Below are 15,011 nucleotides of genomic sequence, written 5' to 3'. Positions count from 1 at the left end.
CCCACCCAGCGACCATGGTTCCACAAGCACACACAGACACACCAAAATAAAGGCAAAAAGCAGCAAATTTTGGCCCAGTCTCCAGAAAATTCATGAAACTGAGCCAAGCCACCTGGGGTTTTATTCTGCCTCCTCAGCCTTTCTGCTCTTCCTCCTCCACCCCCTTCTCCCCCAAGCAGGAAGGAGTCCCACGAATAGCCTGAAAGCAGGGAATAATCAGCACCGCTGCAATCTCACAGGGTACTGAACAGTCTCGGTTTCCATCCACAAGAAGCTGTGGTAGAATCAGATCTGCAGAAAGGACAGAGACAAAAAGCCACCTACTGCTGGATGAGGATCTTCACCAGGTTGATATGACCACATGTAGCTGCTGCATGCAATGGAGTCCACAGCTCATTGTCCTTGGCATTGACATTGGCTCCGTGGTTGAGGAGAAGTTTGACTATGTCTTCATAGTTGTCTATGCAGCACTGGTGAGGAAGAGATACAGATAGATTGGGTTTTTTAGACTTTGGGAAGATGAGGGCTTATACCTACTCATCTGTAAAATAATAAAGGGTACCTGGATGTGGAGACCTACTTTATCCTGCACTGTTTGGCAACAAGCAACTCCAACAGAGTTAAACAGCAGCAGGTCAGAAAGGCACCATGCAGAACACCTACACTGGGCAGACCACAGGTCACTGGTGTCTTACAGGGCCTTCTGGTGTGGGGGCAGAACCAGCAGGGAATAACAGCAAATATGCTCACAGCTTCTATTCCACTGGGTCTTCCATATTCAAGAGAAAACATAAGGGAAATTCAATGTAACCAGTTTAACCACATACCAAGGGATGAGCTGACAAATTGACATTCCCTTTTCTTAGGGAAAATCCCACACACTGGCATGTGATTAGTAAAAGTCTTCTCAACAGTTCACCACTACCTACCACAGTTATCTGAAGACGTCCAAATTGGATTCCTAGAATTATGAGCTACTTCACAGGGCACCTTTCATTTCCTGAAAAAGATCAGCATTCTCCCTGCATTTACAGCATAGTCCCAGAGGCAGCCAGCAAGAAAAGCCTCAGCCTCTTTCCTTTGGAGAAGGTGGAATTTGCTCTTTGATCCACCTTGTGCTCACATCTTGACATGAATGTGCATGTGATCAAGACACTCAAGATTCACATAAGATTCATTCTTGTGCAAGAAGCCTGTTTGTGGTCTGTGTGTTACTGCTGACCCACGCAGGAGACTCACAGCTCAGCACACAGTATGGGCCACTAATGGGGCTGAATTCCAACCCACAACAAGCATTTTAGCAACTGAGTGACAAGGATCCTTTATGTATTTCTATTTCTGTTCACTATTTGTACATGGAAGTGAGGTTAAAATCGTTCCTGTCACACAGCGAAGTTACCACAGAAGTGTAATTGAGCCCTTCACTGGAAGCCACTGGTACTGGGCAATACTATTTGCTTAGGGGCTTCTCTCTGTTCAGGGATCCAATTAATTCTACTGGATGTAAAGCTCCCAGCTTAACTCCCAAATGCACCTTTACAATAACCGATCCTTGAGTGGGCAAGATGGGATTCTCCATGGCTTCAGTACCTAGCTGGGAAAGCAAAGAGGCTGTCAGCATGTCTCTGTGTGCAGGATAACATCTCTTTGGAGAGGTGCTGCTGGTAGTGGTGGGAACCTTTTGTTCTTGTTGGAGCTAGTTTGCATTTTTAAACAAACACCTCATCGAGCTTTGAAGAGAGCAGGCAACTTGCAAAAGTATCCAAAATCCCAAGTCAGTGGAAGCATTTACAGCAGGCACTAACAGCGAAAAACCCCTGAGTGTCTGTTCCAGAAAAACCCCCGAGTGCCTGTTCCACCCTCGGAGCGTGTGACAGCCACGCCACTGTTGTTCCCTGCAGCAGAGGCGGCAGCTGCCAGGCACGGCCAGTCCCACGGGCCTTGGGGAAGAATAGAAAAACCCTTGTGGGATCAGCACAGAGGCTTCGAGGAAGGACACAGACTTACACATCACTATTGCAAATCTGTATTTTAGTGGTGAAGTCCGTGGGCCTGCAGTGAGCAGCAGCAGGCTCTTCAAGTGCCCTGTGCATCATTTATTTAAACTACTTTCAAAACTTGCAGATTGACAAGGTCTCTAAACTTGAGTTAATCTGCTTTAAGAGTTTACAGCCCACTTTTGAAAAGATTAAAGGGTAGGAGAAATATTGTTCACGTCTGAAGTCCAGCCCCGATTCCCAAGCTCAAAGTCTGGGATACAGAAAGAGAAGGGTTTGATCTCAGTTTGCTCCCCAAGAAACTGGATTACCAGCACAACATAGTGAAGTTTCACTGCTTTAACTGAGCAAAAAAATGAAATACAGAAGGTCTCTCTGTGTAACCTGGACAGGTCTGCCCAGAGGACAGCAGGAAGGCCCGATGGTGTGGAGCAGCAGGGAGCTGTGACCTCCTCCCACACCTCACCTGATGCAGCGCAGTTAATCCATCCTCATTGCACAGGTCAGGGCTGATGTTGCTCTTCAGCAAGTAACATACTGTAAGGGAAGGACAGAGAGGAGTCAGAGCAGTAATCCTAACGCACCTCTTGCTCTCAGCCAACCCACCAGGGCGTTCCAGTGTGGGCAGAGTTCCAGGAGACACAAGCTCAACACTGGCCTGTCACCACAGTGCCAGTGAGACAAGAGCCTTTTTGGATTTATCCAGCAGAGAGCACCAGCATACAATTTTCCCCCAACTTCCTTCCATAGGAGACTGAATACATCTATCATTTTCATATAGTGGTGCTGGAACAATCTTCATTTTTACCTTGTGCTTTGCAATGTCCGAGTGCAACCTCTGCACTCTGCAGCCCAGGAGAGCTCAAAGGTAAGTGGGGATTTTGGGGTCCTGAGTTACAGCCGTAGGAGAGATTCCTCTCACTGTGAGGGGATTAGGTCTTGCCTCAAGAAGTTATCTATCCATGCTGACAAACCAAATACATTCAGGGCCTCATCACATCTAAATACGCCACGGTTGCTTTGGACACCTCACTTGAGCTGTTGGGTGTTTGGAGAAAGCTTCCCAGAGGCTTTATTTTTCAATTGCTGCTTTGGGGGGAAAGGATAAGATTTATTCCATTAAAATGCAAATTTCTGAAACACATGAAAAGTTGTTAGCCCTTAGGTGAAAAATAAAGTTTGCTCTGAGGTACAGATCTTGCACAGGGCAATAGCAACAAATCTGGCAGAGGATATAAATTAATTGCAATGCCAGAAACTCTTCAAATTCAACACTGCTGACAGATCTTGATCCCTACCCATCTTTTGTTGTTTACTTGCTCATTCCCTGCTTTTTCTCCAGAGAATTCACTATCTAATGCTTTTCCTACCTCAAATGTCACTGACAGCACAAGCACAAGCCAGAGGTTCATAATCATGTCCCTGGGGCCAGAGTAGCAACAGATATTCATGTCATATCTTATTTGATGGCAGGGATGTAAGCACTGAATGAAACCAGAGCTGCAAAATAAGGAACACTGACAGAGCTAAAAGGGCAATAACCATCCCCAGAGCTGGCAATCGAAACCACTGCAAGCCTGATCACTCCAAAGCATCCTGCAGCCTCTGATCCCTGTCCCACTGCCAGAGGGAGCTCTTTTCCCAGCACATCCACAGGAAACTCAATTGCAGGGCTGTCCCTGGGGACAGAGCACTTCTGGCATCCAAAACACAACATGAAAAACACACCCACGATGACATCGGTGTTGATTTATGAAGTTTCGTTTAAAAGATCTGGAAAACGCACTCAGAAGAAAGGCAAAATGAAACCAAAGTGAAATTTTGATTGGAAGCCACTGATCTGACATTGTCAAAAAGGAAGGCAAGACTGGAAAGTGAAATAAAACACTTGAAATCACAGAGTTGTTTCACCCAACTCAAAATGAATGCTCAGATTTACGTTTGCTGAAAATAATTTCAGGGCATTGACACCTGCTTGATGGAACTGATGCAAAAAAAGCAGAATACAGCAAAGACAAAAGTCATCCACCACCGTGGTGAGTCCAAAGCCTCTGGGTTTTTTACAGCAGGAAGCCCACGCCTACACTCACCTCACCCCCCCAGTGCTTGCACGCTTAACAGCAATAAGAGTGCTGAACTCCAGTCAATATATCCAACTCAATGACTCTGCCTCTGCTGTTTCTGGTCAGCCTTGAGCTCTTGCTCTTCTAATCCAAGCTGAGTGAAAGGCGAGTCATTCACCAGTGGGTCTGGATGCTCTGCCATTAGGGTTTTAATTCAATCTCAGCCAGTTAAGTGCCATTGTGTACTAATGACATGCAGCTTCATAATCATGTTTTGCCTGATTATAGAGATTGGGACAAGTAGATGCTGGCAGATTAACCTTACAAGTGCTGTCTCTCCATGGGAAAAAGCAGTAGCATAAATCCCAGCTTGTTACAGAGTATGGAGTTTTGTGTTGAAGGCACTGTGATCATGGCTTGACAGAGTTTGTAAGAGGCCCTGAAGGGTTAAGACTCAGAGAAGTATTTATCTTACCCTAAAGCAGCCTTGAATTCTTCACTAACCTCTGCAGCAGCACTCATGTTCCCACACAGGTCCACTGTATTTCCCAGTATCTCCCAACACACTGAAGACTGACAATCACAAGACCAAGGAAGAGCACAGAAAAGTCAGAGAATGAAGCTAGGTATGAATGTAGTAACAATGAGTGCAGAAAAATATGGCATGAAGAAAAGATCAGACTCCTTTGCAACCAGTCCTAAGCTGAAGTTTGCATCTCAGTGTTCAGCAGGGGAGCACAGGGCTGGGCAGCAACAAGTCCTGGCTATTTTCTCTAAAGTCAGAGTAAGGTTGCCTTCAGTATTCCTCATGCTCCAGACAACAAATCCCAACAGCTAGGCAGAACTCCAAAAACTGTGATTTCCTATTACATATGTCCCCTTTTACCCAGTGTCCCATCAAGCTCGTAGCACAATACAGCCCCCACTCCTACCCACCACCCCAGCAGCAGGGCAAGGGGTGGCAAAGAGCAGCTTCATCACCCTCTGCTCCCTCTGGGCTGCAGAGGGACATGGAGGGAGGACACGGACACCTTCCCCACAGCCACTGCCCAGGAACAGGTCCCCCCAAGGGGCCAGGAAGAACAAATCTTCCTTTCTGATAAACTTCAGAAGAAATGTGCATTTGTGGGGTTTCTAGTGCCTTAGGAATAGGGAAGGGGGGCACAAATGTGACACTTTGCAGTGCTGGAAGCTGGACCCTCGTGTTCAGGCACTGCCACCGACCCGCTCAGCTGCTGAACACAACACAACACGAGGGACAGGGACCCGAGCATGCAAAGTGCTTCTCCTCAAGCACTGCTGGTGCCACACACTTCAGTGCAAAGCCCAACACCTTCTCCCGCCCTCCAGGCACTACTGATGCTGTAGAGGTAGGAAGCAAATGCATCAGCTCCCAAGGACACAGATTAATCACTCAGCACCAGCTGATCACCTTCTGCCAGCTTCCACTCGTGGAAGGACAATCCTCCCATATGCCAATGGTATAGCTTGGGAAAAGGTCCTCTGCCAGCCCCTCTGTGAGCCCAGGCCCCTCTGAGCCTGCCAGAACAGGCTTTTACAGGTCACATCATTGTGTTCAGCAGCAAGCAGCCTTCACTTTAACACCACGATTAACTTCTTAGAGAGCTCACTGCTGAAAATGCTGAGCTCCGGCAACTCTGTCCTTGTTTTCACGTAGGTGGGGACAGGTGGGAGCGTGGATACACTTCATTACGTGTCAAGCACAAGTTGTGGGAAGCAGTTTCAAGTGCATAGCAAATGAAGGAACGAAAATTATTACAATAGAAGCTGAGTGAACAAATTGTTGTGAATAATTCATTGCAAATTATATTAACTGAACAATCACTCAAATGTATTTTCCATTATTCTGCTTGCTCTGCCTATAATTGAACCTCTCACATGCCAAGATGGTGTACATCCATCTTCAATTTATATTTTATCATTCACATCTGTGCTGTGTTAAACGAAAAAAAGCTCCCACAACAGCTGTGAAAATACAGCCTCGGTTTTAAGTCGCACTCCATCATAGGTCCTGGGGGAGACTCAGAAAGATTCTCCTCCCCAAACACAGCAAACCCACCTCTCAGGAGCTCCCTCTCCTCCTAAGCATGTCCAAGCCTCACTTATTCTCCTCAAAAACTGTAAAGCAGGGGAAAGGCAAAAACAGCACTGCAAATGCCCTAAGGAAAATTCAATGTGAATAGTCTCTCCCACCTGAAGAGATATTACAGCACTATCATTTTTCATCAGTGTTGCTTCCCACTGAGTTTACACTGGAAACAACTTTTCCAGAAAAGTTTCTAAACCAGGTGAAGACTTCTTTATGGAGAAAAAGAGCCTTTGTTAGTGCAATCCCCGCTAAGTCAATAAGCTACACCATAAAATACTGGATACTATTACACTCCCATCTGTACCCAGCGCTTGCACACCTCAAGTATTAATAACTCATATGAGAAAAAGCCAACTGGAACTGATGTGGATATCAGGGAGGGAAAAAAAAAAGCCTCCAACAGATACCTTCCTGAAAGAAGGTCTTGATTCCCCTAAAAAATATATAGTGTCAAACTGTTCATACTGGCAAGCAGGCTCTGTGCTCCAAGTTTACATACACACACAGGTCACTAGTTTTTAAAAATCCAGGTTTATCACAATCCTTTGCATTCAACAATTTCTTTCTGAAATAATTTAAACTCTTCTAGTTTACCTTCTGATGAACTAGGCTCTTTAAGGCTATCTTTAAAAGCTATTATTCCACTGAGGTCTCTAGGGCAGTAGAATAATTCCTGTATGTTCATACCTGATTTCACTGAATAAAATGAAGTTTCACTTGGGTTAAGACACAGACTTTTTCACACTGCTGTAAGTCACTTCCATACAAATGCAGCTTTGGTCTAAGACCCAGTCTAGCAGAAGAAACTCCTCCCAGCATTACTTGTGAGATACCAGTGGTGTTTGTGCCACACAGGAGAGTTGGCAAAAGTCTGGAAAAACTGATCCCATCCTGCCAGGCATGTCAGGATGGGCTCAGCTGCTCAGCTACTTCCAGGCTGCATGTTTACTGCTGTGGTTTTGCAGGGATATTTATTGCACAGGAGAAACAATGCCAGGAAAACAGCACTGAAGCTGTAAGTGCCCTGCCAGCAAAGCATCCAGCTTCCTAGCACAGCATACAATGATATTCACGTTTTACAGAATACCTAAACCCTGAGCAATAACAGGATAAACTTACTCAGCCTTATCCTCCACTCCCTGCAACGTACAACTGATAGCCCATTGATAAAGACTGCAGCTTCCTAAAGCTTTTCGAAAGAAAAAAATCCCCACAGAAAACACAATGCCACACTCAGGCAGCTTCAAACACGTAGTACACCTAAAAATAAATATGGTCCAGTTTGCCTGCTGAGCCAGCAACCGAGACAGCCCATCATGACTGATCACCGAGCTGTCTCAGGAAGGTTCAAATCCTGTTAAACACTTCCCACCTAGTTTATAGCTGGACACACACGTTGCTTCTAATATATCCACAAAATTGGGGAAGTTTGGAAAGAGGTAAACAGAGCCACATCTGCTCTATGCCATCCTCACACGGGCAGGGACGCTGTGTGCAGCTACACTGAACCCAAGTGCTGCTTCTCGAAGGAAAATCTATTTCTGATTTTGATGCTTCTTGCTTAAGAGAGCACAGCCCTCCTCATCCCAAGGAGCCTGTTCCACACAGCAGGCTCCTCCTGCAGAGCTGGGGGCCTGGCTTGTGCACAAGTTTTAGTCTGATAGCAAGTGAGAGTTGTCAACAAGTCAAACATATCTAATGGAGAGGGTACAATTCTTTCTCCCCCCCCCCCCCGTGTCTATGTCATTCCATTTCTGCTCTCTGCTTTGACCCTTATCCATCACTGTAGCACCAGAGCACCAAGAGGAATGCCAGAGGGACAGCCTCCTACAGCTGTGTCTTGGATAGACGGGCACAGCCTGGCCCCCAAACCCTTCTGCATCCCATATTTTTCTTGTTCTGCATCTACAGGACTTCAAGCTCTGATAATGCATTTAGTGCTAGTGATGCTAAAGCATCTTTCTTTAATGGCTGCCATCCACCTGGAATTACTTGGATAAGTGTGCAAGTTACCCATCTGCAGCCAGCAGCAGAGCTCAAAGGGCGCAGCAGAAATAAAGCCAAATTAATTTCAATAGGGAAAATAAAAATTAGAGGATGGTGCCATCTAACAAACCTTTCTAAGGATATAGTGTCATGTTCAAAAGTATCCTCATCCTCTCCTCCTGTCAGACTAACAGTGAAATTGGTCTACGCTGGAGATATTGAACACATAAAGCAAAACTAAAGTCAGAGATTACTTCCTCGGTTTCCCATTTCTCATCTGTTATTGGAAGAATAAATAAATCATTTTGGCATGGTTTTTAAACAGATGATGGGCGTTGAAAGGGATGAGTGTTTTATATAAACATGGGGCTCAGCTGCCTTCAGCAGGACTGCTGTGGGCATGGGGCCAGGAAAGCAGATTCCCCAATATCCCTGTGACAGCGACACCTGGGCTACCAAAGAGTCTCTTCTCTCTTTAGGAGGCATTTTTGAGTAGGTACTTGAATGGTGCTGATTTAAAGAGTATTAAAAAGAAACTCTAAAAAGAAAAAATATTATATCAGACTTAGGGAGGCATGGATCAAGCAAACAGAGGCCAAGTTTCCCAAGGATGACTGAGAAGCTGTGGCAAGCAGCAGAGCAATCCTGGCTTTTAGGGTGTGATGGTGCACAGAGGGAATCATCCCACTGTGGCTGGAGCCACACGAGTCAGTGGCCTGTGCAGGGAACACCAACATAAAGTGAGGGACGAGGAACACATCTCATTTCTCTTCATGTTTCGGGCTTAGATGAATGGTGCCTACAGAGCCAATAACTCAACCAGGACCTCCTATTCAACTGCTACGGCTAGGTTCAGCTTTCTTCCTACAAAAAACTCTTCTTGGAAGTCATGAGAACACATGCAAATCCATTCAGACAACACATCAAAGCCTTTTATCTGAGCAGCACAGAGGATCCCACTTACATACCTGTTCAGAAATAACTTTGATGTATTGGACTGAAATCTACCTACTGAGACATGCAGCAGGCAGCACCTGTTGATGTCTGTACTAAGCTCATTAGAAATTAAATCTTTTAGGGTACCAAAAAGGAAATGTACCAAAAAAATCAATTGGCTTTAATAGAAATGACAGCCTAAAAAGTGTTTAGATAAACAGGTGCAATGATGTCAGAAGAGAAATTTTTGCAGCTGCTTGAGTCCATGAAGAGCCTCCCCAGCTACATTAGCACAATAGCATAACAGGTGATCAGAGGAGCAGAACTGCAATGCCCCCCAAACTCCACGCAGAGCCAGCCTGCCAGTATTTGCAAGAGGATACTCTAATATGCTTTGTGTAGCAGGAAATAGTTCATATTGCCATTTGAAAGCATTATTAGGTTCCAGAGTCAACAGCTTCTGCCTCAGCTCATATTTCAGGTATCCTGTGGCCTCAGCTAAGCAGCTGTATGGTGACCTGAACCGCATGAATGTTTTTAGGAGTCTCAATTATAAAACAGGAAACTTTCTATTTAGAGTAACGGAAGAGCAGTTTTGGTGGAGGGGAGGGGAAATACGTATCTGCTTTTCAAGCTGCCCTGAGTTAATTCCAAACAATTCCCCCCAGGGACAGCCAGCTGAGCACATCCCAGGAGCTCAATGCCAAACCAGGCTCATTCCCCTCCTCTGCTCTTCATCCTGCCCCTCTTCAGAGACTCTTGTTCTCTGCTGTGCAATTCTAACCTTGCCCAGGTCTTCAGAAAGGCTCCATCTGCTCTGGCTGTTTCGCTGCCTTCTCCACTCTGATCCTGAGCAGCACTGTTTGGGTTTTTTCCCCCTCTCACTTTGTCTCCCTTTAGCGTAGAATGAGTACATCGGGGATCACACCCTTAGGTCTGCTCCCATGGATCGCTGGATTCATGGAATGGGGTGCCACATAGCCAAGGTCTGAATGCCTGCACAAGACAGAAGCACAGTGTGTAGGGACAGGCTCCAAGTGCAGCCCCCTCAAACCCAGGCCTGTGTGACACGGCCACAGCAGCAGCTGCTGCCAGCCCAGATGTGTCTCACACCATCATTGACACGGGAAACCACAGGGCAAACACCAGGACTTAACGAGTAATCTGCTAAAACATCACCCTCTACTCCACAGCACCGTTTCTTACTGGAAATGCTGCGTTGCTGTGCAGTGCTGCAAGGGAAATGTTTATAAAAGCAGAAAGTCACTCCCTTCCTTTTTTTTTGGTCAGATAAGGAGAAAATATGGTTTCATTTTAAAAAGCAAACACTACAGAAAAAACTTTCATGCAAGTTTGGCAGCAACATGAACTTTACCAGAGAAGCACAGGCGATCCTTAGCAACCCTTCTGCTTTTGCAACCTGTAATTATTCAGCAGCAAATTTGACACAAAACAAGTGGGCACACAGTGATACAAGCTTGGTTGGTCTATAACCCCACTGTCGAGTGCTGTGCATATAGACCATCCAAAGTTGAAAACTCTCTCAAACAACTTCTGCCCCAAGTTCCATGTGATTTCTGCTTCCCACTACCTCAAGCAGTTGAAGATTATTCCCAGGCTGGGTGATGCAATACAGCTTCGTGACTGCTCAGAAGGTGGCCCATGGGGAGGCAGCTTCAGAGCTTGACAGGTCATTTAGACTTCAGAAAGGAGAAAAAAAAAAAAGAGTCCAGTTTGCTGTCTTCCCCCACGCCTGCCTGCCCTACCCACAGAAAGTGCCAGCCTCGGTGAACTCAGGACAGCTTTTGCTGCCAGCTCTCCTCTGCTGAGCTTCCGGCACTTTGACACAGTAAAGAAAGGAACAGCACTTTCCTTTTCAATGAGCGTCTCTTCTGCTTCAAAAGCCATCTCCATCAGCTTAAATCTTTCACCTGCACAACAGAGCCTGAACTCAGCAAACACCTTCAGATCAGAGCTGGGCAGAGAGAGAAAACCCGCTCCCTCTCTGGCAGGGGAACAAGGATGCTCCCTCACAGGAGGGAAGGCCTGCAGTCCAAACCCACGGGCACAGCTCACACCAGGGATATCAGGGATATGAGCTCAAGAATCTCAACACTTACTAGACTTCTCTACCAGCCTTCTGGGGCAGTCTGGGAGTCTTTTACTTAACATAAAGAGGAAAAGAGCTGGAAGTCTCCTCCAGAAAGTGCTTTGCCTTAGTGCTTCAGGCGAGGTCACTGATGTTTCAGCCTGTGTGAACAAGCACTTTAGTCTCTGCGTTTGCATTGATTTATTTCTTTTTAATCCTTTGCTTTCTATTTACATGTTGAGATTATTAATATGAAGAAAATACATAGTTTAACCACCAAATTAAAAAATATGTAATTGCTACAGTTCTTACACAGGTTTATGGCATCATATTTGTCAGAGCAGTATCTCTGAACATCAAAGCAACAACGCCTCTTCACTGAGAACAAGGAGTTGTAAGACACAGCAGGGAGGAGAGAGATATATATCCAATATATCCCACTTAGAATCATAGAATTGTTAAGGCTGGAAAAGACCTTTAAGATCACCAAACCCAACCATCTGTTGACTTCTCCCCCTTTGGCCCTGCAAGAGGTCTTCTGTCCTGGCATGAAGGACCTTGTCTAACTCTCCACATTAGTACTGCAAGTTAAATGTCTCCCCCACCCTCTGCAGCAAGAGGCAGCTCAGAGGAGTTCTGGTTTTCCTTTCTGCACCAGTGGAGAACAGCTTCGGTTTGCCAAAGTATATCACAATTCCTAATAAAATGGCAGTTTGCAAAATAATTAACAGTCATTAAAATTCCCCATTAAGTTTTGCCACTAGCAAGAACAGGACCATTCTCCTCTCCACAGTGGTGAAAACTCTGCTTATTTCTGTACTAAACCCAGCGTTGTTAATGAACCATTGCATCCCATCCTGGTTGCTTATGAGAGCTCCCTCACCAGCAGATCCCTCTCACTGGGGAGTTTTTCATTATATATTTAACATTACAAGAGTCTAAGCATCATGGACCACCTTTGAGCTGTCAGAATGCAAGAACAGTGACATCCATCTTTTGGGCTTGACTGGCAGATTGCCCTGTACTCACTGCATCCCTTACACCTTGGAGTAAAAGGAGAGAGCCTCCTTACTTTCTCCTACCCGTGCTGCTGGCCATGGCTGCTTCTGTGCAATTGAGGAGAACAGACTGCATGATTAAATTAGCTGAAATAACCTGACTTTGAACATCAAGACAAGAGGAAAGCCAGGCTCCAGCTTTGCGTCATCTCCCATCCATCCTGCAGTCTAATATTTTGACTTTAACATTTACAGTAACAACAAAATGCTTTAGTAGCTTAACCCACCTTAGCAAGTTCATTAAAGTAATTAATGCTGAAGTGGCTGCTTACAGTGCTCTGCTGACAGCACTAATTACAGGTGGCAAAGGTGGATCCCAGTGACAGCGCAGGGGACGAGGAGTCAGCTGGAGGCTCCTGCACAGGAATGGGCAGATGTGCAGCCCTGACCACTTGGGCTGGACCCAGCACTCCCCTGCTCCTAAATTTAAAATTCAGTATCTCTAGCACTGAGTATAACCGAGCAACTGTGGCAGCTTCTGGTGCAAGAACATGCATTTTTCTGCTGATCAACATCCCACAGAAGAGGCTTGTAGCTTCCTAAACATCTTTTGAGAGCAAGTTCTTCAAGAACATGAGCCAGGTTAGCTACCCAGGGTGACAGGGCCCTCATAGACCCTCACAGGGACAGGCACCCAAGTGCTTTTGTTCCTGGAGACACCACAGACCATTTTATCACCTGGGAAATGAGGTGGGAGGGCTGCATTCTCACTCACTAAGGCAGGGATATAACCTTCCTCACACAACCAGCCCCATCCTGAAAGCATGGGCAGAGACCCACATGCTCAGTGTGACTTGTGCCAAGTGCACTTGTACCCATTTTGGGAGGTCCAGGAGATTTGATCCTCATTGCTAGATCTGTGATCAAGTACAAGATCCCTCCTCAATTCTTCTCAGTCCTACCTTTGCCTGGAAAAAATTTTTAAAAATTATTTCTTTCCCTGCAGCTGTTTGTTACAGATGCTCCACGGTGTTTCCCACATTTCACAGACTGAGGCAAATCCCACTCCAACCCTCTATTACCACCCAATTAGTGCTACAACAGAGAAACTGTCTTTCTTCCTGTAAATGTTGTCATAAAGAACAATTCCTGTGGAAAGGAGCCCGCCCAACCAGGAGCATCCAACAGGGTCTGCATCTCACAGGAGCAGCTGTAACCAGTACAGTTGTATAACGGAAACCTGACCTACAAACCCTGAACCAAATTCTAGCTATTCCTCTTTGAAAAGTGAGCATGAGAAGGCTGCACGTGTCTTCTGCCCTGGCTGCTGCTGCCTCCTGCAACTGCAACCCCTGGCTTAGCTCCACATCCTGACAGGACTGTTACCTTTCCTCCAGCTGGCACACCTGGGAAGAAGGGGATCACTAGCAAAAAGTGAGCTGAAATGGGCCCTGGTTGCATAAATTGCACCATCAGTGCAACCTCTACTAGGGGATGGACACATTTCGGTGGCCAAGCTCTCCATACATCACCATCCACTTTTGGTTGAAGAACACACAAAGGAATAGCTGGTGCTGCCTCTTCCTCTGAACAGGGCACCAGGAGCAAGGGGCCCTTTCCCAACAAACACACATCCTTCACAGAACAAACAGGCATTGTATGTCCTCTGGGGACAGCCCAGCTGTAGGGGCTAAAAGGAGCAAGGTGACAACCAGGCTTGGCATGAGGCACAGATAGTTTTTGGGACAGATTGCATTAACCTCTTTGCTGCTGAAGCCTTGCTCCCCAGTGGAAGCCCAGTCCCTCAGGAGAGCTGTTTCTCTACACAGACCCAATAAACCAGATTGGTTTGAGGTGTTTTGTGCCTGTGATGCACAACAACATCAAACACGTTAAAAGGGAGAACATATGCACCACAGATTTCTAGCAAATAAAGCACCCAGAAAGCAGAGATGAATGCTCAGCACACTCAGGCGAGGCTGTGCCACCGCAGGCAAACCACAGCAACTGTGAACTGCAGAGTCACCCTGGGAAGGGGACAAAACAAAAGGTAAAGTCATCTTCTCCCCCACCCAAGCACCAGTCAGGAGAGCCCCAGTCAAATGGGAATTCAGACAAACCTGGGCCCCAGAGCAGCTCGGCAAGACGAGCAAACCCTCCCTTGAGTTTCTGTTCTGCAGTGACATTCCAAGCGCATTAGAAGGAGGCTCTTCAGGGGATGGGGGAAGGAACAGGAGCTCTTATAAGAAGGTCCTTACATTGTCAGCAGTTCTTGAGATGCTTTGCAACCATCTGGCCCCTCCTTCCTCCACCCAGAGTATTTAAATCAAAGAGTTTCTTCAGAGAGCGGACTAGATTTGAATGACAAGGTTTTCCCCATCTTGACTGGAAATCCCTTCCTTTCTGATATTCCCACTGGAAATAAGGAGTTTGCTGTTGATGAAGCACATTCCCAGGACTAAACTAGCAGTGAAGGACAGGGGCCAGGCTATGCTGACCCACTGACAGATCCTACTTGGCCACATTCCTGGGACAGCTCCCACATGTCTATACCACACAGGGTACCATATTGTGGTAGTTTCACTCTGGGCCTTCCTGGAAACCGGCTTGTGACCAGGAAGGAACTAGGAAGGTGATCACGGAAGTATTCCATGCTATCCCTTTACGTAACTTGAGGTATAAATAAGGCCAGCAGGAAGGACCTCGCTCTCTTCCTTTCCGGCGAGGTTCGAGAACGGCGGGTCCCTGTTTCAGTCTGGCTTATCTGGAGCCGAGGCCTACAGTGACTGCCGTAATCTGCCACGCGTGAGGGGAGAGCCTTGGGCCGTGTCT

At 46.3% G+C, this 15,011-nt stretch overlaps 1 protein-coding gene across 2 annotated transcripts in view; it reads right to left on the bottom strand.

Moving 5' to 3' along the window:
* PPP1R16B (protein phosphatase 1 regulatory subunit 16B) overlaps positions 1-15,011 on the bottom strand; it is a 57,441-nt gene that overhangs the window by 11,095 nt on the left and 31,335 nt on the right. For both annotated transcript variants that reach the window (XM_017822715.1, XM_017822716.1), the window contains 2 exons: positions 2,464-2,534; positions 325-470 (listed from right to left, as the gene is read on the bottom strand). In XM_017822715.1, the coding sequence (XP_017678204.1) occupies positions 325-470; positions 2,464-2,534 (217 nt within the window). The remainder of the gene's footprint in view (positions 1-324; positions 471-2,463; positions 2,535-15,011) is intronic.

This window comes from Lepidothrix coronata, unplaced genomic scaffold (assembly GCF_001604755.1).
Source record: "Lepidothrix coronata isolate B3197 unplaced genomic scaffold, Lepidothrix_coronata-1.0 Scaffold99, whole genome shotgun sequence".
NCBI classification, from domain to species: domain Eukaryota; kingdom Metazoa; phylum Chordata; class Aves; order Passeriformes; family Pipridae; genus Lepidothrix; species Lepidothrix coronata.
This window is presented reverse-complemented; position numbering and strand designations above follow the sequence as displayed.